The sequence below is a fragment of the Rhinoraja longicauda genome, chromosome 18 (genome assembly GCF_053455715.1).
Source record: "Rhinoraja longicauda isolate Sanriku21f chromosome 18, sRhiLon1.1, whole genome shotgun sequence".
Lineage (NCBI taxonomy): Eukaryota > Metazoa > Chordata > Chondrichthyes > Rajiformes > Arhynchobatidae > Rhinoraja > Rhinoraja longicauda.
Genome location: NC_135970.1, coordinates 20,618,410 through 20,644,552, shown reverse-complemented (window position 1 = coordinate 20,644,552; position 26,143 = coordinate 20,618,410). Strand labels below are relative to the sequence as shown.

At 44.5% G+C, this 26,143-nt stretch overlaps 1 protein-coding gene across 2 annotated transcripts; it reads right to left on the bottom strand.

Moving 5' to 3' along the window:
• Positions 1 to 154: 154 nt before the first annotated feature.
• Positions 155 to 21,077, bottom strand: rnf141 (ring finger protein 141). Of its 2 annotated transcripts, none has more exons than XM_078415263.1 (6): positions 20,939 to 21,077; positions 18,663 to 18,871; positions 14,866 to 14,974; positions 11,593 to 11,765; positions 4,445 to 4,552; positions 155 to 1,967 (listed from the first exon to the last, which is right to left on the bottom strand). In XM_078415263.1, the coding sequence occupies exons 2-6, from the start codon at positions 18,806 to 18,808 to the stop codon at positions 1,817 to 1,819; spliced, it is 687 nt and encodes a 228-aa protein (XP_078271389.1). In that variant the 5' UTR covers positions 18,809 to 18,871; positions 20,939 to 21,077; the 3' UTR covers positions 155 to 1,816. The 2 variants fall into 2 exon arrangements, with proteins under 2 accessions (XP_078271389.1, XP_078271391.1); XM_078415265.1 differs by having other exon boundaries at positions 20,935 to 21,069.
• Between the last annotated feature and the right edge of the window lie 5,066 nt (positions 21,078 to 26,143).

The window sequence follows — 26,143 nt, the reverse complement described above, 5'->3', positions numbered from 1 at the left end:
CTGATCGGTGGTTTATGTACTATCCATCACTGTCCTCTATTGGGCTCAGGAATCACAAAGTGCTGGGAGTATTGGTGATAATCTGTAGTTGCCAAGTTGGTCATCAGATCACTCTCATGGACTGAAAGGCCCAGCAAATGCTAGTTGAATCTAGTTAATGGGCAAAATCTTTTTATTGTCCAACATTCAACAAACAAGACTAGTTAAAAAGATTTCACCAATAAAGCAAATAACTTTTAAAGAATGACAAATTCTTCCTGCAACATAATGCAAATAGGTGTACATTATTCATCAATAAAAACTAGTCATGACCATCAAAAAATACTGATTTCATAATTAGTAGTCATTAACTTAATTATTGTGCAATTAAACTGTTAGGAATGTAGGCAACAACTTCTGAATGCCGGCTACTGAACACTTGGATACCAGCTAATGTCAAAAAAGATCTTCACAGACTGATTTATTGCCTCTATTTCCAACAAAATGAACAGTAAATTGGTCAAGATGAACACAAAGCCTTTAACTGGTAGAAATAAACAAGCTGGGTGACCAGCCCTTGAATCTGTGGGAAGCAAGGGCTGAAATATTCCATTGCTTGGCTGTTACACATCGCATGCCACATGTCAACCTGTCTGTAAACTGCGATTTGTTTGCATTCATCAGCATGAATTCAAGTGTTAAGATATCTCATAAACACTGCAAAGGCAGAGATGCCCGATACAGCATGTTCTCACTAGCTCAGTATAGCAACTCACTCCAAAATGGCTCATCATTTCATCTTACCAAGTCAAATCCAGGTGCATTTAAAATATAGAGGTTAATACCCTTCCTTCACAGTCTGCTTGTGAAAACATCACATTCCAATTTTACATAATAATGAATAAAGTGGCTTCTGAAGGGTGGGCGAGGAGGAGCTTCCAATGCAAAGGAATCCTGGAAGTAGATGAAGGTGATTGGGGAGCAGTACATCTTAGTGGTCTGTGATAGACAGATTTTATAGATTTTTCAAACATATCTCAGTAATTTTATAAATGCAATCATCTCACATGTAAAAACTGAAAGGAGAACATTAAATTTTCAAAAATGGAAAATCATTAAAGCTCCATTGCATTAGAAGTTGTCATTTCTAAATTTTCTTTGCAAATACCAGGTATATATTGGAGCAAGTGTGGCTAGAAAGTCCAAACCACAGCAGGTGACTTTCAGGAATTAAATCATTATGCATCGTCTCTCATTACACTCAGGGCACCTGCTCCTTATCTACAGAACACAACCCATGAAAATTCAGGAGCATCCTCACAAAAGCAGCAAGTCTTAGCATTTATAATTCATCAGGCACATCTCACTCTACTCTGTTCTATTTCAGTCAATCACAACCACGTATGCCCACATCCCAGCAAGACTGGTAGCCCGTCATTAATTCTCCCATGAACTCAGGCCCAAATGCTAAGTTAATGGTTACCATTTCAAGAGGCAAACATCTTTTATTAATCCATGTGGGGCCACGCAGTTACTTCAGAGTTCACACCTACCAAACAGACAAGCAAAACAAGAGTGGGTGCTGCATGTAGTCAGGGCAACATGGACAAAATGCAGGCCTGCCATAGTATCAACCGCTTCACAAGAACACAACCAAGATTTGCACCAAGCCTCCCGTCTGCTTTAGCTCATGATCGAACGGCGAGGGCAAAAAATTAAAAGTGATCCATTGTACAACGGCTTTGGTTCCCAAAATCTGTGGGAGATTCTTTATATTTGTAAAGGAGACCAAATTTGAGGAGTACGTCGTCAGAGGATCAAAAATCTCCTACAAGTCTTAGGGCTTGTGGGGTTGTCCAGCGTCGTCGGCCATTTTGAGAATGTAGCTCGCAATGTCCTCTTCAGTCGGTGCATCAGACACGATCCAGGAATCGCCAGCCTCCTTCACTTGCAGTCGACAAATAGGGCAGTTCCGGTTATGGTCACTCCTGCCACAAAGAAATGAAACACACTCTCAGTCAGGGGGTTAATAAGCAAGGTTTCCCCTCAGTCTTGGACACCCTGGCACTCACAGATAGACATACAGTGACAACATTCCCTGCTGTTTGTTTGTAATTACCACCTGGTCCTGCTCACCCACTACCGTGAAGTGACTTATATTGGCTCTCAGTCCAGCAACGCAAAGCTCCTCACATATGTACAAGTCTGTTCCAAGGGCTCTGCACCCTCCAATATCTTTGCATTCTACCAATTGCCTGTCAGGTAGAAGGTACAAAACCTTGAAAGCACATACCACCAGATATCAGAGGACTAAATAGTCCTCCCCTAAACTAGGATTTAGTCCCAATCTCCCCAACAACCTTCATTGTGGACACTAGACTTTTTTAATATCTGCTTTTCTCTGTAACTGCAACGCTGTAACACTGTATTACTATGTTCAGCATTGTGGTATTTTTTCTCTTTGCACTACCTATTGCATTTATGTATGGCTTAATTAAACTCACAAATAGTACGATATGACTGGCCACAAAGTTTTGTACTGTATCTCGGTACATGTTACAATAATAAACTAATACCGGTATCATACATTGCTGATTTTGCTGCCCCACCAACAATGCCAGACATCAGTTGTCTGTGCCCCACACTCTGAAATTCCCTCGGCAAACCTTCCCCCTCATGATTCACTTAAGACCACCTCTTTGGTCAACCTGTGTCAACTCTGATCATCTCCTGTGAAGATCCATGGGGCATATTATTACATTAAAGGTGCAACTAAACATTAAAGATGCTTCCCAGCAAGCATTAGGCTCTTGAACACTGCACACTAACCTCAGCAAATATGATCTTCTATGGACTGTCTTGGATTTCACTATGGACTTCAGTTTTGCATTGTTACAGATACCTAGTATTATTGCTATTAATTTATTGTGTGTTGATTATTATATATTTTATCTGCGTATTATTGCTTTCACGGGCTTGTTAGTTAAGCTGCGACAAGTAAGACTCTCACAGTTCTGTTGCCAGTACATATGACAATTAAACAAGATGACTCAGATGCTAATTGCTACGCACCCAAGAACAAACAACCTGCCCGCTGCGGAAGACATTTGAGAATAAAGAACATATGGCAAAGCTTGCAGAATATTTCTAAACCAGTTTTTTTCCCTCTCTGGGAAGGACTGAAAACAGATACCATGGACTCACATAGCAAATTATCCAAGTTTTTCTGTACTTTCAGGATCAGCTTACCAGGGGACACAAACATTGGTATCAGGAGCGCTTTCTACCACAGCCTTGAGACTTAGTATATCATGGCTGCTGCTGGAAGATCTGTGGACAAGATAGCAGACCACCAGCCTACTAATCAGATTCAAGTTAATATGTGTAGAAAGGAACTGCAGGTGCTGGTTTACACTGAAGATAGACACAAAATGCTGGAGTAACTCAGCGGGACTATCTCTGGAGAGAAGGAATGGGTGACATTTTGAGTTGAGACCCTTCAGAGATTTCCATTGTTATGGATACCCAGACCCAGCATTTTATGTCTACAAGTTAATATGTGTTGTATTTATACAATGTTTTTAAGGTTCTTTTAGCGGGATTTATTGTGGTTTATGTGGCAAAACTCGTCTTACATCGCAGCACCAAGGCTAAATCTTAGGCTGCAACTAGCAAATCTCTGCGAGTACATCTATACATAGAATGCAATGCTTTAAGGTAGCAGCACATTACTACCTTCACAGGGGGCATCTAGAGGTGCGCATTAAATGCCTACCTCACCCACAATGCCCTTGTACTGAGAACGACAAAGTTCACAACAGGACTATTCCGTATTTATGGAGTACAGCACACAATACACCAATTACCTTTCTCTTAATTGGCTTAGAATTGGGTCCTATCAGAGAGTGGTAGACATTGGCCGGTCCATCACAGGTATTGACCTCCTCACCATTGAAGGGATCAATAGGATGCGTGGCCTCGAAAGGCAGCCAATATCATCAAAGATCCGCAACACCCTGGCCACGTTCTCATCTCGCATTGGGAAGAAGGTACAGGAGCCTGAAAACTGTGACCTCCAGGTTACACAACAGCTTCTTCCAGGAACCATTAGGCTCTTGAACATTGTACAACATTAACTACTACCTCAGCAAATGTGGCCACCATCTATGATCTTTGATGGACTGTCTCTTTGGTTGCACTATAGACTTTGGTTTTGGTCTATTATGGTCGCTTTGTATTAGTTATTAATTTATGGTACCATTAATTATCATACATTTATCTGTGTATTATTGCATTTACGAGTCTGTTAAGCTTCAGCAGGTAAGAATTTTATTGTTCTGATGGCGGTACATAAGATAATCAAACACTCTTGACCCTTGTCCCATCGCAGTACCAAGCCATTCTCTTTGCTGTTTTACTGGGCTACTTTAGTAGCCAACTGTACGTGAAGAATGAATAGACTCACCATTTGTCAATACACTTCTGGCAGAAGCTGTGGGTACAGGGCAGAATGAGGTCAGCTCGGTCATCCATGCAGATACAACACTCCTCCTCGTCCGTCATCTCCTTAATCCTACACACAGTGAAAAATAGTGGCCTTTATGTTACACTTAATTAAACAATTTCATCCAATCTATCATTCAGTTGTTAAATACTCACTCTTCAGGATTGCTGCCTGACCTGCTGAGTTACTCCAGCACTATGCGTTCTAGGCAAGATTCCAGGACCTACAGTTCCTTGTGTCTCCCTCTATGCATTTCCTATCTAAGTACCTGCCCGAATGCCTTTGAAACATTGTAGTTTATCTGCTTCTACTCCCTTCTCCGGTAGCTTGTTCTGCATCACCACCATCATGTGGAAAAACTTGCTTCTTAGGCCTACTTTAAATTTGTCCCGTTGTCGAGCGGTGATTTGAAGAATGTTTTTCTGCTCCCACCTCACCTTAGTCCTGTATGATCTGGTTCGAGACTCCCCTGCCCAGGGAAAAACACTAGTCATTGTATCTCTGCCCACCATCATTTTATGAACCTTTGTAAAGTCACCCCTCTCAGTCTCTTACATTCCGATGAGAACTTCGAGAGTTCCGATAGGGTGGTCACGGTGGCGCAGCGGTAGAGTTGCTGCCTTACAGCGAATGCAGCACCGGAGACCCGGGTTCAATCCCAACTACGGGAGTTTGTACGTTCTCCCCGTGACCTGCGTGGTTTTTCTCCGAGATCTTCGGTTTCCTCCCACACTCCAAAGACGTGCAGGTTTGTAGGTTAATTGGCTTGGTAAATGTAAAAATTGTCCCTAGAGGGTGTTAGTGTGCGGGGATCGCTGGTCGGCACGGACCCGATGGGCCAAAGGGCCTGTATCCGCGCTGTATCTCTAAACTAAAAATTAAGAACAAACCAGCCTGCCTAATCATTCTTTATAAATTGAAGCCAAGCAATTTCTTGATGGATCTCTTCTATATTCTTTTGCTACTATTTCCTTCCGGTAGAGTGGTGTACAAAAGCTGCACACAATACTCCTAAGTGCTGCCTAATTGATGTTTTTTACGTGCATGTAAAGCTACAGCAAGACTTTCATTATTCCTGCTAACATCCGGAGCATATGACAAATAAACACTCTTGAATCTTTTATATAGCCGCAACACAATGTCCCAACTCTTATATTCAATCCCGCAACCTGTGAAGCAAAGTATACCAAATATTTTCCACTACCCCATCCACCTGTGCCACCACTTTCAGTGTGCTATGTACTTGCACCCCAAGGACTCTCTGCATATCAACACACCTAACGTCCCTATTATTTAAATATTACGGTTGGGTCTGAACCAGAGATCTATAAATGAGTCACTGAGAAATTCTGAATGGAATACAAGATAATCTTTTTTTGCTCAGTGAGATAGATATAGTAGTGAGTTTTGTTAACAAACTATTTTAGAGTTTGTTATCCTCCATTCTCTGCCTATCACATGGATATGCAGGGAATGGAGGAATATGAATCATGCACAGGCAGAGATTAGTTGCATTTGGCATCATTTTTGGAATGGGCATTGTGGGACCAAGTTCCTGTGCTGTACTCATCTATGTCTAAGCTATAAAGATTGTAAAACTAGAGGGCATCGGCTTAAGGTGAGAGGGGAGAGATTTAAGAGGGACCTCAGGGGCAACTTTTTCCATTCAGAGAACGGTCCACATCTGGATTCAGCTGCCATAGGAAGCTCTAGAAGCACATAAAATCAGAACTTTTAGAAGTCATTTGGACAGATATATGGAAAGATGACTGGCATCGGTAAGTGAGGTCAATATAATCACGTCAAAGAAAATAAGTCCCACTGATGAGACTGCGAGGGTTGTATGCAGCAATGACTTAGATAGAAGGTTGGAATAATGGCTAAACTGTACCAGAGCTCCAGTGACCCGGATCCCATCCCACCTCTGCTGGTGTATGTGTGGCCTCATGGGCCTCTCTGGGGTGCTCTGGTTTCCTCCCACATCCCAATGACATGCGCACTGGGATGGGTTAACCAGACAATGTAAATTGCCATTAATGCAGGTGAGCAGTGAAAGCCATTAATCCAGTTGTACAGGCAGATTTCAAACAAAGGTCCGCTCAGATCAAGCGGTGAGGCCCAGATCTGTGCGAATTCCCCAGAAAGGTTCCTTTTGCTGTGTTAACAGCACTATGTAACGCCAATCATGTAAGGAGATGTAGCTGCTGCTGCTGAATGTCTGATTTCACATTGAATCTAAGTGAAAAATCAGAATTGTATTTTTCGTGGGTGAGCAGTTCCACTTCTTAAAGTTGTTTGTCAGACTTGATGATAGAACTATTTCTATTTAGCAGATTATGCTGCCCTGCTAGTAACCTCTCTGACCTCTGCAAATGACTTGCTGTTTTCAGTAAGTCACTATCTTCCACCATGTGCTCAGATTCTTAGTAAACTACACAGCAAGAAAGGGTTTGGTTTCCAGTGTGAATGAGTATAGATTACTTCACACATTTGTTTTTCATAGATTAAGTTCTGCCTCCCTCCTTACATCTGTTACTGGAAGGAAAAGAACAACACGATGTTTTCATTGAACAGTGTTGTTTTGCTACTTCTAGAGTCCTTGAGTTGCACAGCACAGAAACAGTCCCTTTAGTCCACCTTGTCCATGCCGAGCAAGTTATCAACGTGGGGTAGATCTATTTTGCCTGCATTTGGCCCATAGCCCTTTAAGCCCTTCCTATCAATACATCTGTCCAAAGCCTTTCAAAAGTCGTAATTGTAGGCTCTTTCCTAGCTTCCTCTTGCAGCTTATTTCAGATAGAGACTATGCTGAGTGAAAACGTTGTCAGAAGTTCCTCTTAAATCCCCTTTCACCTTAAAGCCACGCCCTCTAGTTTACAAATCTACGAGCCTGGGAAAAAGTGTGAGCAGTCATATTTTCCCATGCCCCCGACGAACTTGCATACCTCAATAAGGTCACTGCTCAGCCTTCTACATTGTCATTTCCTCCACCGGGGACAAGGAATGTTGAAAGACTAGGTCTTGCCGATTGAAGGTCCTGCTATTCAGCAATTGAAAATTGGGTAAGGTTTGAGCTTATGTACAACTGTGAAACTCTTAGACACATCTCAAAGCCCCCAGTATCTGCATGGGATCCAATGGTGAGATTAAATTTCCATTAATGCAGGTGAGCAGTGAAACCCATTAATCCAGTTGTACAGGCAGATTTCAAAGAAAGGTCTGCTCGGATCAAGTGGTGGGGCCCAGATCTGTGCGAATTCTCCAGATGTAACGTATTCATACATATTCATGTTTTATGTTAATGAGTTGGTTCAACATAACCTGGGAATGCTGGGTAATAAAACGCGCGTGATACCGGCAATTAATGTGCGAGTCCAGTTCTTCATTCTGCCGTCCGGAATATAACAAAATTGGCGACGAGGACGGGATTGTATAGGATTTCAGACGGAGTTTTTTTTTCGTGTCGGGTTCCTCAAGCTAGTATAGCCTTTGTACAGCTGTTTTAGGTCAATTGCTACACCAGAACAGACAAGAAATCGGGGTTTTTGAGCAGACTTTACTCGTCCTTTTAAAAAAAAGAGGGACAAGATGGCGGCATCCACGGGCTACATTGGAAACCTTGGCACTTTCAACAAAAGTGGAGAGCCATTCTGCTCCTATACGGAAAGAGCGAACATGTCCTTCACGGCAAACAACATAATGGAGATTAGCGGTGAAGGAGAGGTAGTGACTGCAACAAATAAGGCCGTTCGCGAACGCATGAAAGCGATTCTGCTCACGGAGATCGGTCCTGAAGTGCACCGCACACTCGTGAATTTCCTTGTGCCCATAAAGGCAAAAGACGTGCCATTGAATGACATTATGAAGAAGTTGGAGGAGTACTTCAACTCAAAACCTCTGGAAATTGCAGAAAGCAATAAATTCGGCACTGGAAACCAGAAGCAGAATGAGACAAGCAGTGAGTGCATTGTTGACTTGAAAAACTTCGCTTTGCACTGTAACTTTGGAACCTTTCTCGAACACGCACTACGCGACAGATTTGTTTGTGGTCTAGTGGATGAACCAATTCAGTCCAAACTCATGAACACTCCAGATCTTACATTCGAGAAAGCATGCAAGATTGCTACCACAATAGAGATGGCATCAAAGATTGCTCGTGAGTTTCGTCCACCACAGACTGCAGTGGCCGTTTACAGTACAAAAGCAGTGCCTATGGCCAAATCAAAAGGCGCTAAACCAAAACCAAAACCAAAACATGGCAGGGAGCAGAGTTCAGCCAGTTGTTATCGTTGCAACGGTAATCATTCATCCCAATTTTGTCAGTTCAAAACGGCCAAGTGCTATAAGCGCCAGAAGGCCATATCGCCTCAGCATGTCGGGCCAAGCTTAAAGCAGGAAACAAGCAACCTGCGGGAAACAAGCGAGAACACCAGAAAGAGTTCACAACTTGGAGATGATTCCAGATGGAAATGAACTTGGGTTGTACACCATTTATGCAACCAACATCAATAGGCCTACAACCAGCCAAGGCAAGGACTTTCATATCATATCATATCATATATATACAGCCGGAAACAGGCCTTTTCGGCCCTCCAAGTCCGTGCCGCCCAGTGATCCCCGTACATTAACACTATCCTACACCCACTAGGGACAATTTTTACATTTACCCAGCCAATTAACCTACATACCTGTACGTCTTTGGAGTGTGGGAGGAAACCGAAGATCTCGGAGAAAACCCACGCAGGTCACGGGGAGAACGTACAAACTCCGTACAGTGCAGCACCCGTAGTCAGGATCGAACCTGTCTCCGGCGCTGCATTCGCTGTAAAGCAGCAACTCTACCGCTGCGCTACCGTGCCGCCCGAAATAAACTATTGATTAATGAACAGTTAATGGATATGTGTATTGACACGGTAGCAGATTGTTCAGTCATGAGCAAAGACCTGTACGAAACAAAGTTCCCACAGACACCATTGTCTGAGAGTAAGGTCAAGCTGAGAACCTACTCGGGCGAAGTTTTGAAGACATGCGGACAAATGAACTGTAAAGTTCAGCATAATGGTCACTCATTAACATTGCCCATCATAGTAGCCAGCTACAAAAATAAACCAACCCTCCTTGGAAAGGATTGGCTGAGTAGAATAAAATTAGACTGGAAGAACATTTTCAGCATCGATTTGTCCAAATCACGTCTTGAAAACATCATAAGCAACATGCAGAAATACGTGCCGACAGTTACACGGTAATAACGAGGTACTCTGCACACATTCTACTTCAGCAAGATATGAAACCTGTGTATTATCGACCAAGACCTGTACCATATGCGCTAAAGCAACAAGTGGAGGAGGAACTCGACAGGTTGGAGTGGAATGGAGTACTCGTGAAGACAGACCAGAGCAACTGGGCAACGCCAATTGTGGCCGTACCCAAGGTCGACAAAACTGTGCGGTGACTACAAAGTCACAATCAACCAAGCCGTTGACGATGAACAATATCTGTTGCCAACCTCACAAGATCTGTACGCAGAACTTAGCGGAGCAAGAGTCTTTTGAACAGCAAACACCGCCACTCCCTCTGGCAATCGCTCCTATCACCACCACCCTCAGATCTCCTTTAAATGAGGCGAGTTTAGTTTATTGTCACATGTACCGAAGTACAGTGAAAAGCTTTTGTTGCATGCTAACCAGCGGAAAGACAATACATGATTACAATCGAGCCATTCACAGTGTACAGATACATGATAAGGGAATAACGTGAATAACGTTTAGTGCAAGGTAAAGCCAGTACAGTCCGATCAAGGATAGTGCGAGGGTCTCCACTGAGGTCGACAGTAGTTCAGGACAGCTCTATATTTTTTGGTAGGGTGGCTCAGTTGCCTGATAAAAGCTGGGAAGAAACTGTCCCTAAATCTTGAGGTGCGCATTTTCACACTTCTACACCATTTGCCCGATGGGAAAGGGGAGAAGAGGCAGTAGCCAGAGCGCGGCTCGTCCTTCATTATGCTGGTGGCTTTTCTGAAGCAGTGTGAGGTATAATGGAATCAAAGGAATGGAGGTTGGTTTGTGTGATGGTCTGGATACATGCACAATTCTCTGCAATTTCTTGTGGTCTTGAATGGAGTGTTCCCAAAATGTCTTCCCTCTCACCAAAAATCTGGTGTCCTCTAGTTCTGGGTTTCCCAGCTTTGGGGAAAAGAGTGACTATCCTAATTCCAGATTTAACATGGGCAAGTGTGAAGAGTTGTGCTTTGGGAGGTCAAATGTAAGGGAAAAGTATACAGTTGATGGCAAGTATACACTTAACAGCATTAGTGCACAAAGGGATTTTGAGGATCAGCTCCCTGGATGACGCACCACAAGAAGATAGAGTGGTAAAGATGAGAAATGACATAATTGATCAGGGCTTTGAATAAAAGAGTCAGAAAGTCAGCTTTATAAAATTTAGGCGTAATGTGTGTATTGTGTGCAGCTCTGGTTGCCCCATTACAGGAAGGATATGGAAGCTTTGGAGAGGATGCAGAAGTTGTTTCCCAGAATACTGTCCAGATTAGAGGGTTTGAGATATTTGTTGAACAAACTTGGATTGTTTTGTCAGAGGCTGGAGGGAGACCTGATGGATGTATATAAAATTATGAGAGGCACAGATAGGATAGAGGGTCAGAATTGTATCCCAGGGTGGAAATTCCAAAGACTAGAGGACATAGCTTTAAGGTCAGAGAGGGAAAATGGTGATAAGTGGGGAAAGTTGGGGGTTTTTTTTACACACAGTGGTGGGTGCCTGTAACACCCTATCAAGGGTGGTTGTGGAGGATAGGGGCGTTCAAGATGCTTTAAGATGCATGGATATGCAGGGATATGGATGACAAGCAAAGGAGATTAATTTAATTAGGTATCATGTTCGGCACAGACATTATGAGCCTGTTCCTGTGCTGTACTGTTCGATTAAAATCTCTACCATGCAGATTAGTTGAGTAAAGAAATACAACTCTTATTGAGATAACAATCCTAACAAGGCTCCTGGTTCTGAATGGCAATAGTGAAGGGCATAGCCTTCAGCCCTGAAATGAACATTGCCTCTTTGAAAGACTGGGTAATTGGAAGATGACTCACTTGCCGAGCCACATACTGGCGTGGCAGCTGGACCCATCAGCCACCATCTCCTCACAGCTGCTGCTCTGACCAAGCACTCCGTCAGCCTGGACACTGATCTCCCGGTACAGCTGAGTGAACTGATAGAGGTTTAGAATTCTCGAGGCCTCAATATTTCCAGTCATCTTATTAATCTGCCAAAAGTATTTGTCATTTTAGTTAAAGACACGCACATTAAAAGAAAATAACAATAATTTGTGGTACAAAGTACCACTAACGTGGTAAATAAAGTGGAGCAACAGGTAGTATAAGAAAATAACTGCAGATGCTGGTACAAATCGAAGGTATTTATTCACAAAATGCTGGAGTAACTCAGCAGGTCAGGCTGCATCTCAGGAGAGAAGGAATGGGTGACGTTTCAGGAAGGGTCTCGACCCGAAACGTCACCCATTCCTTCTCTCCTGAGATGCTGCTTGACCTGCTGAGTTACTCCAGCATTTTGTGAATAAATACTAACGTGGTAAAGATGTCCCAAGGTTTATCTTTAGACAGACAATTGAATAATATTGCAGCTTTATATTGCAATGTGAATTCATTGCCACAGACGCTGTAGAGACTAATTCATTGGGCATTATTAAAGTGGTGATTGATAGATTCTTGATTAGTTAGGGTGTCAAAGGTTAAGGGGAGAAGGCAGGACAATGGGACTGAGGGGAAAAAATAGATGAGCCATGATTATTTATGCAGAGTAGACTCGATGGGCCAAATCGCCTAATTTTGCTCCTATGACATGAATATTCTGCTCAAGAGAATTGGATTTTAAGGAGTATTTTTCAGAAGCAAGGACATCCAGGAGAGAATTTCTGGGGATAGGATCTTATCATCTCTTAGAAAGTCTGACAGCTGTGTGTCAATACTAGTAGCAGTCATTCCACCTTTATCCTCTGCAAATGCAGAAAGTTTGTAAAAAGTAAAAAGTTATTTTTTACAGAATATAAATTAAGTATCAGAAACAGAGGAATTTAGACACCTCTGCTAGGCTGGCCTCAGGTCCATTTGGGATGACCACCTGTCTTACAACCGAGCCAATTCCATGCTCTGTTGACTTTGAGCAGTTGACATGAACCATCTCAGTTTACACCAGTTGCAGTAGACATAGTTTCCACAAAGTGTCAAAAATAGAGACATTTTTTTCTGAATGAAAATCGACCTGAGCAGATAAATCCGAGGACATTGTGGGAAGCTGGAGAGCAAATTGCAGGTGCCCTGGATGAGGTTTATTAGTCATCATTAAATACGGCTGAGGTGCCAGAAGGCTGGAGGGTGGCAAATGTTGTGCCTCCATTTAAGAAGTGCTGGAGGGAAAAGTCTGGGAACTACAGGTCAGTGAGCCTAACATCTGTGGTCGGAAAGTTACCAGAGAGTATTCTGAGGGATAAGATATACATGCAATTAGATAGACAGAGGTTGATCTGTACGGTTTTGTATGTGGGAGATCATATCTAACGAATCTGATTATTTTGAAGATGTAACCAAAAAGGTCAATGAAGGCAGAGCTGTAGACGTTGTATGAAGGCATTTGACAAGGTTCCGCGAGGTAGGCTGCTCTGGAAGGTGGGATTACATGGAATCCAGGGAGGTGGATAGAAAATTGGCTTCACAGAAGGTAGAAGAGGGTGATAGAACCGTCCTTCATAGAAGATTTAATAGGAACCTGGGGAGCAACCTTTTGCTTACACAAGAGTGGTAGGCATATGGAACAAGCTGCCGGAGGAGGTAGATGAGTCAGGTACTATCACAATGTTTTAAAAACATTTGGACAAGTACATGGATAGGATGTTTGAAGGGACATGGGCCAAACGTTGGACTAGCGTGGCTGGGGCATGTTGGTCAGCGTGGGCAAGTTGGGCCGAAGGGCCTGTTTCCACGCTCTATGACTCTAAAATGGTACTGTTGTTTCTCTCCAAAGATGCTGCTTAATTTGCTGAGGATTCGAGCATAATTCTTTTATGTCAGACCTCCAGTGAGCTGCAGTATTTTGCTTGTAAAATTATAGAGACCGCCTTCTAACAACGTTGAAAATTCGTCTGAATTGATACTGCAAGGAGTGTGTCCTGGGAATAACCTAGAACTTTGCATTTTAATTTGTATGCTGAAGTAGTATTCTAAAAGAGGAAATGGAAATTATAACATATTACCACAGTACAATAAAGATTATTACAGAACAGATGCAAGGAACTTGGATGCATTACTGCTTTCCCGTTTGCTCTCCCCTGCCACATACATACACTCCAGATGAAACAGTAATAAGGTATTTCAGTCATGAGGAACACCATCTCACCCTCTTGTCTGGTTATGTTGTAGTCTTCTGAACTCAATACTGAATTCTACAACTTTAGGTAATTTGATTTCTGTCTGCATCAGGCACTCTGACATTAGGTCAGCTTGTTTGTATTTTCAGGAAGTCAGAGTCATACAGCATGGAAACAAACCCTTTGACCTAACCAGTCAAATTCGACCAAGATGCCCCATCTATGCTAGTCCCATTTTCCCATGTCCTTCTAACTTTTTTTTATTTATGTACCTTTCCAGATGTCTTATAAATGTTGTTATGTACCTGCCTCAACTACTTCCCCTGGCAACCTATACCCACCAAAATGTTGCCCCTCAGGTTCCTATCAGACGTTTCCCCTCCCACCTTAAACTACTCTGAGAAAAAGACTGCATTCACCTATTACCTCCATGATTTTATACATCCCTATAAGATCACCCATCCTACGCTCCAAGGAATAAAGTCCTAGCCTGCTCAACGTCTCCCTGTCCTCGAGGCATGTCAACATCCTCAAAGTGTGACATCCCATGTCTGACTTGCATACCCTCTTGGTCTGCATTTCGCAACTCCTACATTCTCGTTCTATACCTGCTTCCGTTCAGTCACTGACCAGTTAACCCCCTTTAAAACCTTGGCCCATTTTAACATCTATCTTACCCCATCAGAGACATCCCTCCCCCCTCCCTGCTTCTTAATGAACGTTTCATGTCCTTTCCATGTTTGAAGCGTATTCAACCCAAAACATTAACTCTACTTCTCTTCCCACAGATGGGCTGAGTATTTCCAACATTTTATGTTTGTACTAAGATTTTCGACTTGCATGGCATTTTTTTCAGGAATGCCTCTCCTGTATATCTCAAGTTCAACTGCACGCAATGTAGTGCCCTAAGAATTTTGTGTCAAATAAGCGGTTACATTTTTCTACATTCCACTAAACTATTCAAATGTAGAATTTTCCATACCTTTGAGCTAAAGATTCGAACAATGACTTTCCAAAGAGCTGATGAATCAGATCCAGGCTGTACTTCAAACAGCAAGTACTTTTCCTGTCCAGCAGCCAACCTCTCTGTGCTACAGTGGGTAAAAATACAAAGAGATAACATTACTATTAGTGTCAACTTTATTTATATAACATTGCAAGCTACTTGAGGTGTGAACAATATATTCTGCTAAAGAAGACATATGATGAGTTGACACGTTATTATTTTAAAAGTGTGTCTTTTGTCATTAGCATCAAGGTAGTGAATTGTAAAATACCTTGAAAGTAGTTACAAGAATTTGGGATTCACAAGAACAATAACTTCCAGATGAGATTGAACAGAGAGAGTATTTTGAAATTATGATTAGAAAATACGTAAGAGATCTGTATGAACACCAGACCATGGATGGGAGAGCCTAGATAACCAGAAAGTAAGTGGAAATATTCATGTGCAGTGTTCCACCCATAAAGTTAAACATTCAGAAACTCCCGCAAAAGGTACCTATGTATTTGGTGTTTTATGACTGTTGGTAGATCAATTACCCTCCTGGGAAAATAAATTTCTATCGTATCTTATCATAATTTCTACTGCCAATTAAAGCCATGGCATGTCCTGGACCCTTTGCATTATCGTTCGCATTTAGCTCCCTTGGGCCCTGTTCCCACACTCCTAAACTCACTAAGGGCCTTCTTTTAAACACACTGGAGCCCTATTTTCACAACAGCTCGTAAACTAAGTGGGACCCCATTTTCTCATGCTGTATAAACCCCATGGACCTTGGTCTCATGCTTCTTATAAAATTCCTGGGGCCTGTCTACAGCACTTTTTTCAAAGTGTCAGAGCCCAGATCCCATGATCCTTTTTAACGTTCAGGGCCCTATTTCCCAGCTCCATTTAAGCCCAGTCTGGCCCTGTTTCTACCATCCACTTTAAACTCTCCAGATTTTCCCACGCTCACTTTAAATTCAGCTGGTTCACAGAAACATTTATTACCCAGTAACATCTAAAAAAGGTGAATTAAAGATGTGTACTGGGGTATTAATCAGGCTAACATCCAATAGAATGGAAAATCTGCCAGTCTAGCACCTCTGAGGTCCAGGGGCTGCTGGATAGTCAGAGTTAGAGTCATGGAGTTATAATGCACAGAAATAGGCCGTTCGGCCCAACTCGTACATGCTGACCAAGATGGTTAGCTGACATAGTCCCATCTGCCTGCGTTTAGCCCATATCCCTCAAAACATATCTATATATCTGTCTAAATGTACTTTAAATGTTGTTATTGTACCTGGCTCAACCACTTCCTCTTGCTGTTTGTTCTTTCTACACACCACCCTCTGTGTGAAAATATCGCCCACGTCCCTTTTACATCTTTCCCCACAAATCTTAAATTTATATTTGTACTGGTTTTTATTGTCATGTGTACCATGAGATGGTGATAAACTTTGTTATGCATGCTATCTGGCAAATCATACCATATACGGGTACATCAGGTCCTGCAAATGAGAAAACAGTGCAGAATATAGTAGAAATAAGGAACTGCAGATGCTAGTTTACAAAAAAAAATAATGTGCTAGAGCAACTCAACAGGCCAGGCAGCATCTCTGGAGATCAAAGATACATGACGTTTTGGGTTGCCACCCATCTTCAGATTGATAGTGGTGAAGGGGGGGGGGGGAAAGCTGAAGAGAAGAGAGGCAGGACAAAGTCTGGCAAGTAATAGAAAGATAGAGGTGAGGAGGATAGAAGGGTTTTGACCCGAAACGTCACCCATTCCTTCTCTCTAGAGATGCTGCCTGTCCCGCTGAGTTACTCCAGCTTTTTGTGTCTATCTTCGGTTTAACCCAACATCCGCAGTTCCTTCTTACATATAGAGGTGAGGAGGGTTTTGAATAGGCAGATGGTTGGACAAAGGCCAGAGATCAAAGGTCTAAAGGTATGAGATGATAGCAGAGTTGCAAATTTTAAAGCCAGAGGAACAAATGTAGATGGAAAGGGAGAGGAGAAATGGTTGCAAGTCCAGGTGGGGCACATGGAAGAAAGGCCCAGAACAGAAAGATGAATATGGGAATGGGGTGTGACTGCAAAATATGGTGCTATGCTACAAAGTAAGTGCAGATGAAAAAAAAAAGCAAGGGACCGAAGGAGGTAGGTTGGGAGATCAGGAGTTGTGAGATATCGATTCAGTAGTCTGATAAAAGCAGGGACAACGCTCATCCTGAATCTTGGGGAACATGCTTTCAAGCTTTGGTATTTGCTACCTAACAGGGGGAGGAGAAGCCAGAATGTCTAGGGTGTAAGTGGTCCTTGATTATGCTGGCTACTTTCCCAAGGCAGAGTAAAGTGTAGATGGCATCAATGGTTGATGAGGGTGGCGGATATGTGAGATGCTTGGGCTACATGCACAATTATCTGCAATTTGTTACAGAGTAGTTGCCATATTAATCTGTGACGTATGGATTTAGTGCATTTGGAATAGTTGGTAAGAATAATTGGAGATGTGTGGAATTTCTTTACTTTTCTGATGAAGTAGAGGCATCGGTGTGCTTTCTAGGCCATAGCTTATCTAGGCCTTTTGTTTTAGACACCCCTACCCTGCGAAAAAACACTGTGACCGTCCACCTCATCTACGCCCTTCATCATTTCAGATACCAATTTGTTTATTGTCATATACACCAGGATGCAATGAAATATCTTATTCACGAGGCTCAAGGTAAACAGTATCCATGGTAAGATACACACAGCAATAAATACAATGATTGCAAAACAAAAGAATGGTGCAATCTGAAGTAGTGCCAAAAAGGTACTGAAACGCGATTACAGAATAACTGAATGTGGATGATACAGAGTAACTCTCTATATTCAAGAGAGAGTTAGATACTTAGGGCTAACGGAATCAAGGGATATTGGGAGAAAGCAGGAACGTGGTACTGATTTTGGATGATCAGCGATGATCATATTGAATGGCGGTGCTGGCTCGAAGGGCTGAATGGCCAACTCCTGCACCTATTTTCTATGTATGTGGCAGCACTTCTGGGTAGGGCTGTGAAAGCAGTATAGGGAGGAACTGGTTTAAAATGAAGACAGACACAAAAAGCTGGAGTAACTCAACGGGTCTGTTTTTTAACATTTCGGGTCGAGACCCTTCTTCAGACTGAGCATCAGGGGAAAGGGGAACAAGAGATATAGATGGTACTTAGGACAAATGAATGAAAGATATGCAGAAATCAAGGAAATATGATGTCTGACTGGCAGAGTTAATCCATCTTTTTGTGTCTGTTGTCAGTGTGAAAGAGGTGATTGGTTCAGGAGTCAAATCGCAGTGGGGAAGAAACAATTCTTAAGTCTGGATGTCCAAGCTTTCAAACTCCCGTATTTTCTTCTAGAAGATAGAAGAGAGAAAAGGGAGCAGCCAGAATGACAGGTATCTTTGTCCATACTTCCAGCCTTCCTGATGTTACCGAACCTTGCTGTGATTCAGGGAGGGGCTGTATTTTGTTAGCCTCCAATTACTGTTAATTTCAACCTGTGATCTTGTCTACACAAAACATAAAAGTGCTTGAGTTAATGCTTCAGACTGAAGGTTTGTGACCCAAAATGTCATCTGCCTATTCCCTCCACAGATGCTGCCTGACACGCTGCGTTCCTCCACAACACTGTGTTTCGATCAAGATTCCAGCAATTTCTGATGTCTCCATTCTGTCTACAGATTGTGCTCCCGCTTCTGTTGTACTGCCTAATCATTTACATACGTCATAAAACAAAGTAGGAAAACAACTCACATCTCATTAAGCTCTGCCACTCTGGCAAGGAACTCGTCATATGTCAGGAAGCCACTTTCCTTCACCACGGCAGCATGCCTCATCATCCTGTCCGGTAACTTATTAAAGACTGTTGGCGTTTGGTTGGAGATATGTTGGCCCATCATCAGATGATCGATCGGTGGCTGGGCCACAGAGATTTAGTTTTGGGGCATCTGTACTGCTCGTGTCTGTTTGAGGAATGGGATACACAAGAGAGTGTTGTCAATGTCCTCAATCAACTGTTCAAAGACATCCAGGAATAATCAGAAGGTGAAACACAACACTCTTCTTTCTTCCACTTAACATGACAAGAGCACCAGATCATTTGGTGATGAGGCAGGCAGGGTAGAATTGTAAAGGGGGTCAGAGCACTGTGGAGCAGGGGTTAAGACGGGGGGCGGGGGGTCACAGGTCAGGCGGGGAGATGATGGAGATTAAGGGCAGGGGTGGAGGGCTGGGAATTTAAGGGGAAGAATGTGAGGAAGATGGGGCTGAGGTTCCTGGGACGAGGGGGAGGGGGCAGGGGTTTAGGGTGAGGTTTAGGGTATTTGTATAGCAGAGATTGATAGGTCCTCGAGTAGTAGAGCAGACTTGCTGGGCCGAATGGCCTAATTCTACTTCCAACGAACATGACAGTGGGTGGGAATGGCTGCTGGGGGGAGGGATGGAGTAAGTGTATAGGGGGATTGCATGGCAGGCGAGGTCACGGCCCCTGACCCGTACTGTTGCCACGCAACACCTACTGGAGGGCACGCCGTGCACTGCAGACAATCACTTACTCGGGCTTTCAGTGCAGCAGGCCTTCTTTGCTTAGTCTTTTCCTTCTATTTTATGTTAGGAACGACTTCTGTTGTGGAACAATTCGCTAGTCCGAATGAGAGGGTGTTGCACTTCAATGTTGTGGCTGCACTTTGCTGCTAGGCTTCACCAGCACCATCAGCGCGTCTCTGGGTCCCTCCCAGTGCTCCAAACGTCCCGACACCTCTCCCCGTTCCTGCGCTCCTCCAGGCACCACTGCTCCACGCTCGCTTTCTGCGGCTCTTTGGCCCCTCGCCGCTCCTGCTGCCCCTCCAGCCCTTCTTCCCGCTCGCCATCTCCGTCACCTGGGCTCCGCTTCCACTTGGCTGATGCTCAACACCTCGTGGCCGGGGCCGCCGAGCAGAGCCATGGCGTGGTCCGCCTCGGATTCCCAGCGCCCGGCTCGAAACTCCGCTCCTCCTCTTCCACCACCTCCTTCTCCAAGGCCGTCGAGCATGGCTCCCTGGACCCTACGCCCTCAGGCGGGTCGCCGACCTCCAGCGCTCGCTACCTCTGGCCCTGCAGACCCTCCAGGCCCCTCGGCTAGGGGTTCTGCCCGCTGCTCCTCTCCCAGCTCGTTCAACCCCGTCCTTTCTTCCTCCTCTTCTTCTCCCCCCGCCGGCCGGTTGGAGGCCCTCTGGTTCTCGGTCTTGCTCTCTTGCATCCCTTGCCGGCCGTGTTTCCCACCGGCTGGCCAGACGTCTTCCCAGCTGCTTTTGGCAGCCCTTCTCCTGGTTCCTCTTCCTCCGCCAGATCCTCTAGCTTCTTCCTCATATTTTACAGCACAAAAATTGGCCTTTTGGCGGCTTTTTAAAGGTAAGAATGTACCTGGTAGTATATGCCGGAAGCTGACATGCCCTCCAGATGTCTTGAGCAACTCCGTGCGTCACACACTTTGACCAGACGACCTTACGTGCAATCCCCCCATACTTGTGGGAGGGGAGGGAGATAGGGATTAAGGAGAGGGGCAACAGGGATGTGAGGGAGGGTGGGTGTGGGACAAGGTACCTGAGATCAGTGGGAGGGGCAGCAGGGGGCGTTTGTAGCTGGGGTGGATGTAGGGTCGGACAGGGCGGCATGAGAGGATGAGGTGTGGATGATGGGGAGGATGGGGCTGATTGGGGAGAGTTGGGGAGATGTGAGGGGGCTGGGTGGATGTAAGGAGGGAGGGAGGGAGGGGTTGACGGGGAGTGGGGTGGGTTGAGGTGAGGTGTGGATGAAGGTGGGAGGATAGGATAGGGTTGATTGGGGAGAGCAGGGAGGGGGGGAGGGGGAGATGGGGGAAGATGTGAGGGAGTGGGTGAGGTGAGGGCCGCTGCGCTGTGTGTAGTTGGAGGCTGGGCCCGGCCAGGAACCAGGGCCTGTCCCGGGACCGTTGCCCGCAAGGCTGGGGAAGGCTCGGGCCCGGTGTTGGGGACACAGACCCCAGGGCCGGTCCAGGCTGCGCTCTCACCCACCGGCCCAGCTCGGGGCCGCGCTTCCCCTCCGCGTCTCAGCTCGGCCCACGTCCGCGCGCTCCCGCCGACGTCTCGCCCCCTGCGCGAGAGCGCGCGCGCAGTTCCGACGTCACAGATCGGCGGCGCATCCGTCCCCAGAGGGGCGGGGCCCGAGGAAGGGGCGGGGTCTGCGGAAGGGGCGGGGTCTGATGAGGGGGCGGGGTCTGGGGAGGGGGCGGGGTCTCGGATAGGGGAGGGGCGGAGTCTTGGGAAGGGGGGCTGGTATAGGGGGCGAGACCTGTGATGGGGCGGGCCCTGTGATGGGGGCAGGATCTGGGATAGGGGGCGGGGTCTGGGATATGGGGCGGGGTCTGGAATAGGGGCGGGCTCTGTGATAGGGGCGGGGTCATCCGTGCCCCATGATTGACAGAGGAATGGGTATGTTCATAAGGCCATCCAGCCAAGAATTAGGCCATTCAGCCCATGAAGTCTACTCCGCCATTCAATCATGGCTGATCTTTCTCTCTGAAACATCCTCTCCACATCCACTCTCTCAAGGCCTTTCACTATTCGTTAACTTTCAATGAGGTCCCTCCTATCCTAAACTCCAGCAAGTAAAGGCCCAGTGCCATCAAACGCTCATCAAATGTTAAACCTATCTCAATACCAGTCATTGGGCGACACAAGGAACTGCAGATGCTGGTTTACAAAAAAAGACATAAAGTGCTGGAATGGCAAGGGTGTTTTGTTTAACGATAGCTGTAAACACTACTGAGTGTGACAGTAATGAATATGTAGATGCTGAGAATGTCTGAAGAATTTTGCACAGTTTTTGTTTGTGTACATATTTTTTTATTCTGAATAAATTTTAACTTTTGTAAAAAAACATAGTGAGTCTGGTTGCATATCTGGAGGTGACAGAGATTCTGCCTGACCTGCAGAGTTACTGCAGCACTTCTTTAAAATTCAGTTATTTGGTACTTATCTGCAGTTGCCAAAGATCTGAGATAAAAGGGAAAAGCAGCATCAATGGAACAAGAACTTACCTTCCAATGTGCGGTCATTGCCCTGAAACGTTAGCTCTGCCTCTCTCCACTGATGCTGCCCATCCTGCCGAGTGTTTCCAGCATTTTCACTCCTCATTTACCTGGTCTTTCCTGACGAATAGCATTGGCTGCACCAGGTCTTGTAAGTTGTTGAAGATTTGCAAATATTTTGCAGATCACAGTTTACAGGGACAGTTCAGATTAAAAATCAGAATTGGCAACTAAATGCTTGAATAAATAATTTCCATCTGAAACTAAATAAATGTTCCATTCGTGAGAATAGCCATCCGAGGTCCATCTTTACTTACTCATAATAGTAATCATAATAGTACTTTATTAGCCAAGTATGTTTTGCAACATACAAGGAATTTGATTTGCCATTCGGTCACGCCAATAAAGAGCAACAAGATACCCAAATAAATTTTTAACATGAACATCCACCACAGCAAGGCAAAACAAGTTCAATCTGCTTCTCTTCTTTGTTCTCCCGCAGTCGGGGCACTCGAGCCTTCCATTGTTGGGGTGATCCTGGCTCCCGTAGGCGGCGGTCAAGCCCTCCGCGTCGGGGGGGGGATCTCAGCTCCCCCGTGCCGGGTGATCTGATCCCGGGTCGGGGCTAGTCGAATTTTCTGCGACTTTGGAGCTCCCCGATATCAGTCTCTACCCGAGATTGCGAGCTCCTCGATGTTGAAATCCACAGGCAGCAATTGGAGCATCGATCCCAGGCAAGGGAACACAGGCTCCGATGGTAAGTCCACAGCCCCGTGGTGGGGCTCAAATTCAGTCTCGAGCAAGGCCTCCACCTCCATGGTGTTAGGCCGCCGAGCGACCGGAGATATGATCCGGAAAACAATCACATTTCCGGGAAGGTAAGAGATTGAAAAGAGTTTCCCCCGACCCCCTCCCTCGCCACCGACATAAAGCAAACCAGAGAACATTAACACATACTTTTAAAACACACTAAAAATAACAAAAAAGACAAAAAGACAGACAGACTGTTGGCGAGGCTGCCAATGCTGACGGCGCCATCCGGTGGAATCTGTGGATCTGTGTTCAGCAATCCTTGCCCTGGAATCGATAATGGTATTCCTTCTTCAGGCCTGTATATATAATCGCAGAGCATTTTTAAGAACACGCAGATTGTGTGTGATCAGGGTTCATCAGTCCCATGACTGTCTATATGTTAATGTATGGACTGGAGTCATATATAGAATGTGCCTAGTGCTGGGGCACATTACATCCCTAAAGTGCTCCATTAAAGCCACAAAAATCTCATGTTTAAACTGGTAGTTTCACTTTCTAATAATTTTCTTCTTTTGTTTTTAAGTATGAGACCAAATTTTCAGACCAACCCAGAAACTAGCTTCTTCATCATCATCGGAATGATGCCATTACGCTGAAAAGGGTGCAGAGGATATTCGCCGGTATGTTGCCCAGGCTTGAGTTCAGGGAGAAGTTGGATATTTTCTTTGGAGTTATGAAGGCTGAGGGGCGACCTTATAGAGGTGCACAAGATGATGATGACATGGATAAAGTGAACACTCACAGTCTTTTTCCCAGGGTAGAGGATTCTAAAATTAGAGAGCATAGCCTTAAGGTGAGACGTGAGAGATTTAAGAAGGACCTGATGGGTAACGTTTTCACTCATATGGTAGTCGGTATCTGGAATGAGTTGCCAGAGGTAGCTATAGAAGCAGATACAATAAAAACTTTACAAAGCCATTTGGACAGATATATGGACAGGAAGGGTTTATAGAATTCTGTGCCAAATGCTAGCAAATGGAACTACCCAGTATACCATCTTAGTCAGCATGGGCAGGGGAGGTCGAAGGGCCTGTTTCTGTGCTGTACAGCTCTATGACTATAGTACTTCTTATCGAGTCCACATCACAAGATTAGAAAATTGTTCATCCAGAGCTGAACACGCTTCTTGGCATCGGCATACAATGGCGTCTTGTGCTTCTTGTGCATAGTGGTGGAAGGGTTGGTGGAAACAGGGCCGCGACATGAACGCTCTTTCCTTGACCCCTGACCATGGTTAAATGCTTGAAATGGAAGTTGCTTCAAGCTTGAGTAAAGAGTGAGCACCAAGAGAGTGTTTCTCCTTTGATTAGGCCTGTCATCCTGCCCATGATACTGTCTCCAGTTCCAGCACATGGTGTTCTTGCTGCGCAAACAAAGACACCCATTCCCTGTGGGTCGCACAAAGTCAACCAAGGCAACGTTTACTGTTTGGAGTCACAGACCCTTGTGCTTCAGTAGAGCCGTTTTACTCCTCATTATAATCCACAATAAACAGAACATTTCTTGTGTATAAATGCAGCTTGCTGTGGTTGCAGCTTTTGTGTGTACAGGTCCACCATCGATGGTCCGGCACCTCCTTTAATCCGGACAAAATCACGAGAATGCACTTGAAATGCCCTCCGGAAAACCTCCGGAAAATGTGGCGCCCAGTCCAGATGAAGCAGCGATCTCAACCTCATCTGGACTTCCGCGCCACTTATCTCTTATGGACTCGTGTTCCTATTTCTTATGCTCTTAGAGTTTTGCAAAACTGGTGGGGGAAGTTATGTTTTCAAATTCTGACCTCAATTTCGCACTTGTCAGTGTAAGGTTATGTTCGAAAACTAGATATCTCATTTGTAAAAGCCACAAAAATGTTCAGTTCCAAGTTGACTTTGATTGAAGCCTTATTTATAGTATAGCTAGGCATTTGTATATGTACTTAATTCATCATATGGAATATCAACATTTAAATCCACATTGATTCTTTTAATTTTCTGGTCCAATTTCAAATACAAATAACTGTAAATAGAATCAGAGAGTCCTGGATAGAGTCATGGGAAGACATAGAAGCATGGACAGTCTTTGAACTGAAATTAAGTGTGTGAGAAAGAGACATTTAATGTAAGATAATTTTAGCTTTACAAAGGCTCTTGGTCGAGCAGTTCAAATTACAATTTCATTTCATTGCATTGTATATTCCTGCTATGTTACACAGTGCATTAAGAGCATTAAACCGATTACACCGTTTGCATTTAGTTTTGAAAAAAAGGAAAAAGGACAAGTATATATTTTACAAAAATATACTAGACTGAGGGTTTGTTGCAAGGAAACATGGGTTGGTGTTTTTATTCCAGTCATGTGTGGACTTACAGAAAATCTTTTTCTTTAAAATCATGTTACATCATCTTACAGCTGTATAAGTCGTTGGTGAGACCACACTTGGTGTACTGTGTGCAGTAAAGGTTGAACAGCTACAGGAAGAATATCACTAAGTTGAAATGGGTGCAGAAGAGATTCGCCAGGATGTTCGCTGAGCTTGCGGGCTTGTTATAAGGAGAGGTTGGATGGGCTGGGACTTTCTTCTTTGGGATGTTGGAGGTTGAGTGAATGACCTTATTGAGGTGTACAAGATATAAGTGGCATAGATAGGTCTTTTTCTCAGGGTCGAGGATTCCACGGCCTTAAGGTGAGAGATTTAAGAGGGACCCTCAGGACAACTTTTTTACTCAGAGGATAGATAGTCCACAGCTGGAATCAGTTGCTGGAGGAAGCTATAGAAGTGGATACAATAGACAATAGACAATAGACAATAGGTGCAGGAGTAGGCCATTCAGCCCTTCGAGCCAGCACCGCCATTCAATGCGATCATGGCTGATCACTCTCAATCAGTACCCCGTTCCTGCCTTCTCCCCATTCCCCCTCACTCCGCTATCCTTAAGATACAATTGCGACTTCCAAAAGACATTTAAATAGATATATGGATTGGAAGAGTTAAGAAGGCTATTGGCCAAATGCAGGCAAATGGGACTAACCCAGTGTGCCAAATTGGTCAGCGTGGACAAGGTGGGCCGAAGGGCCTGTTTTCGTGCTGTAGAGCTCAATGGTCTGTGATTTTGATACTTTACAACAGATTATAAATATGCGCCCAATGTCTGCTATTTCCATTATTAAATTTATCTCCAAACTTAATGACTATGATTAAGGAAAGATTTACAGGGAGGCCGGACACAAAGTGGAGAAGGGATGGGAAAAGAAGGTTGTGGTAATAGATGGGGATGGATCCGCTCGAATGGATCATATTGGGCTGAATGGCCTATTTCTGGGCAGTTCAGTATCTCCTCCCACCAACTACTCGCTACTCCACTCATCTTTGCCTCATGACTCACTCCCTGTA

Excerpts from the sequence above, each read along its gene's own strand:
- rnf141 (XM_078415263.1), bottom strand. The coding sequence starts at position 18,808 with ATGATGGGCCAACATATCTCCAACCAAACGCCAACAGTCTTTAATAAG. Across the intron at positions 11,766-14,865 it reads TTCGAATCTTTAGCTCAAAG|ATTAATAAGATGACTGGAAA; the intron begins GTATGGAAAATT and ends TACTTTTGGCAG. Across the intron at positions 1,968-4,444 it reads CAGAAGTGTATTGACAAATG|GAGTGACCATAACCGGAACT; the intron begins GTGAGTCTATTC and ends TCTTTGTGGCAG.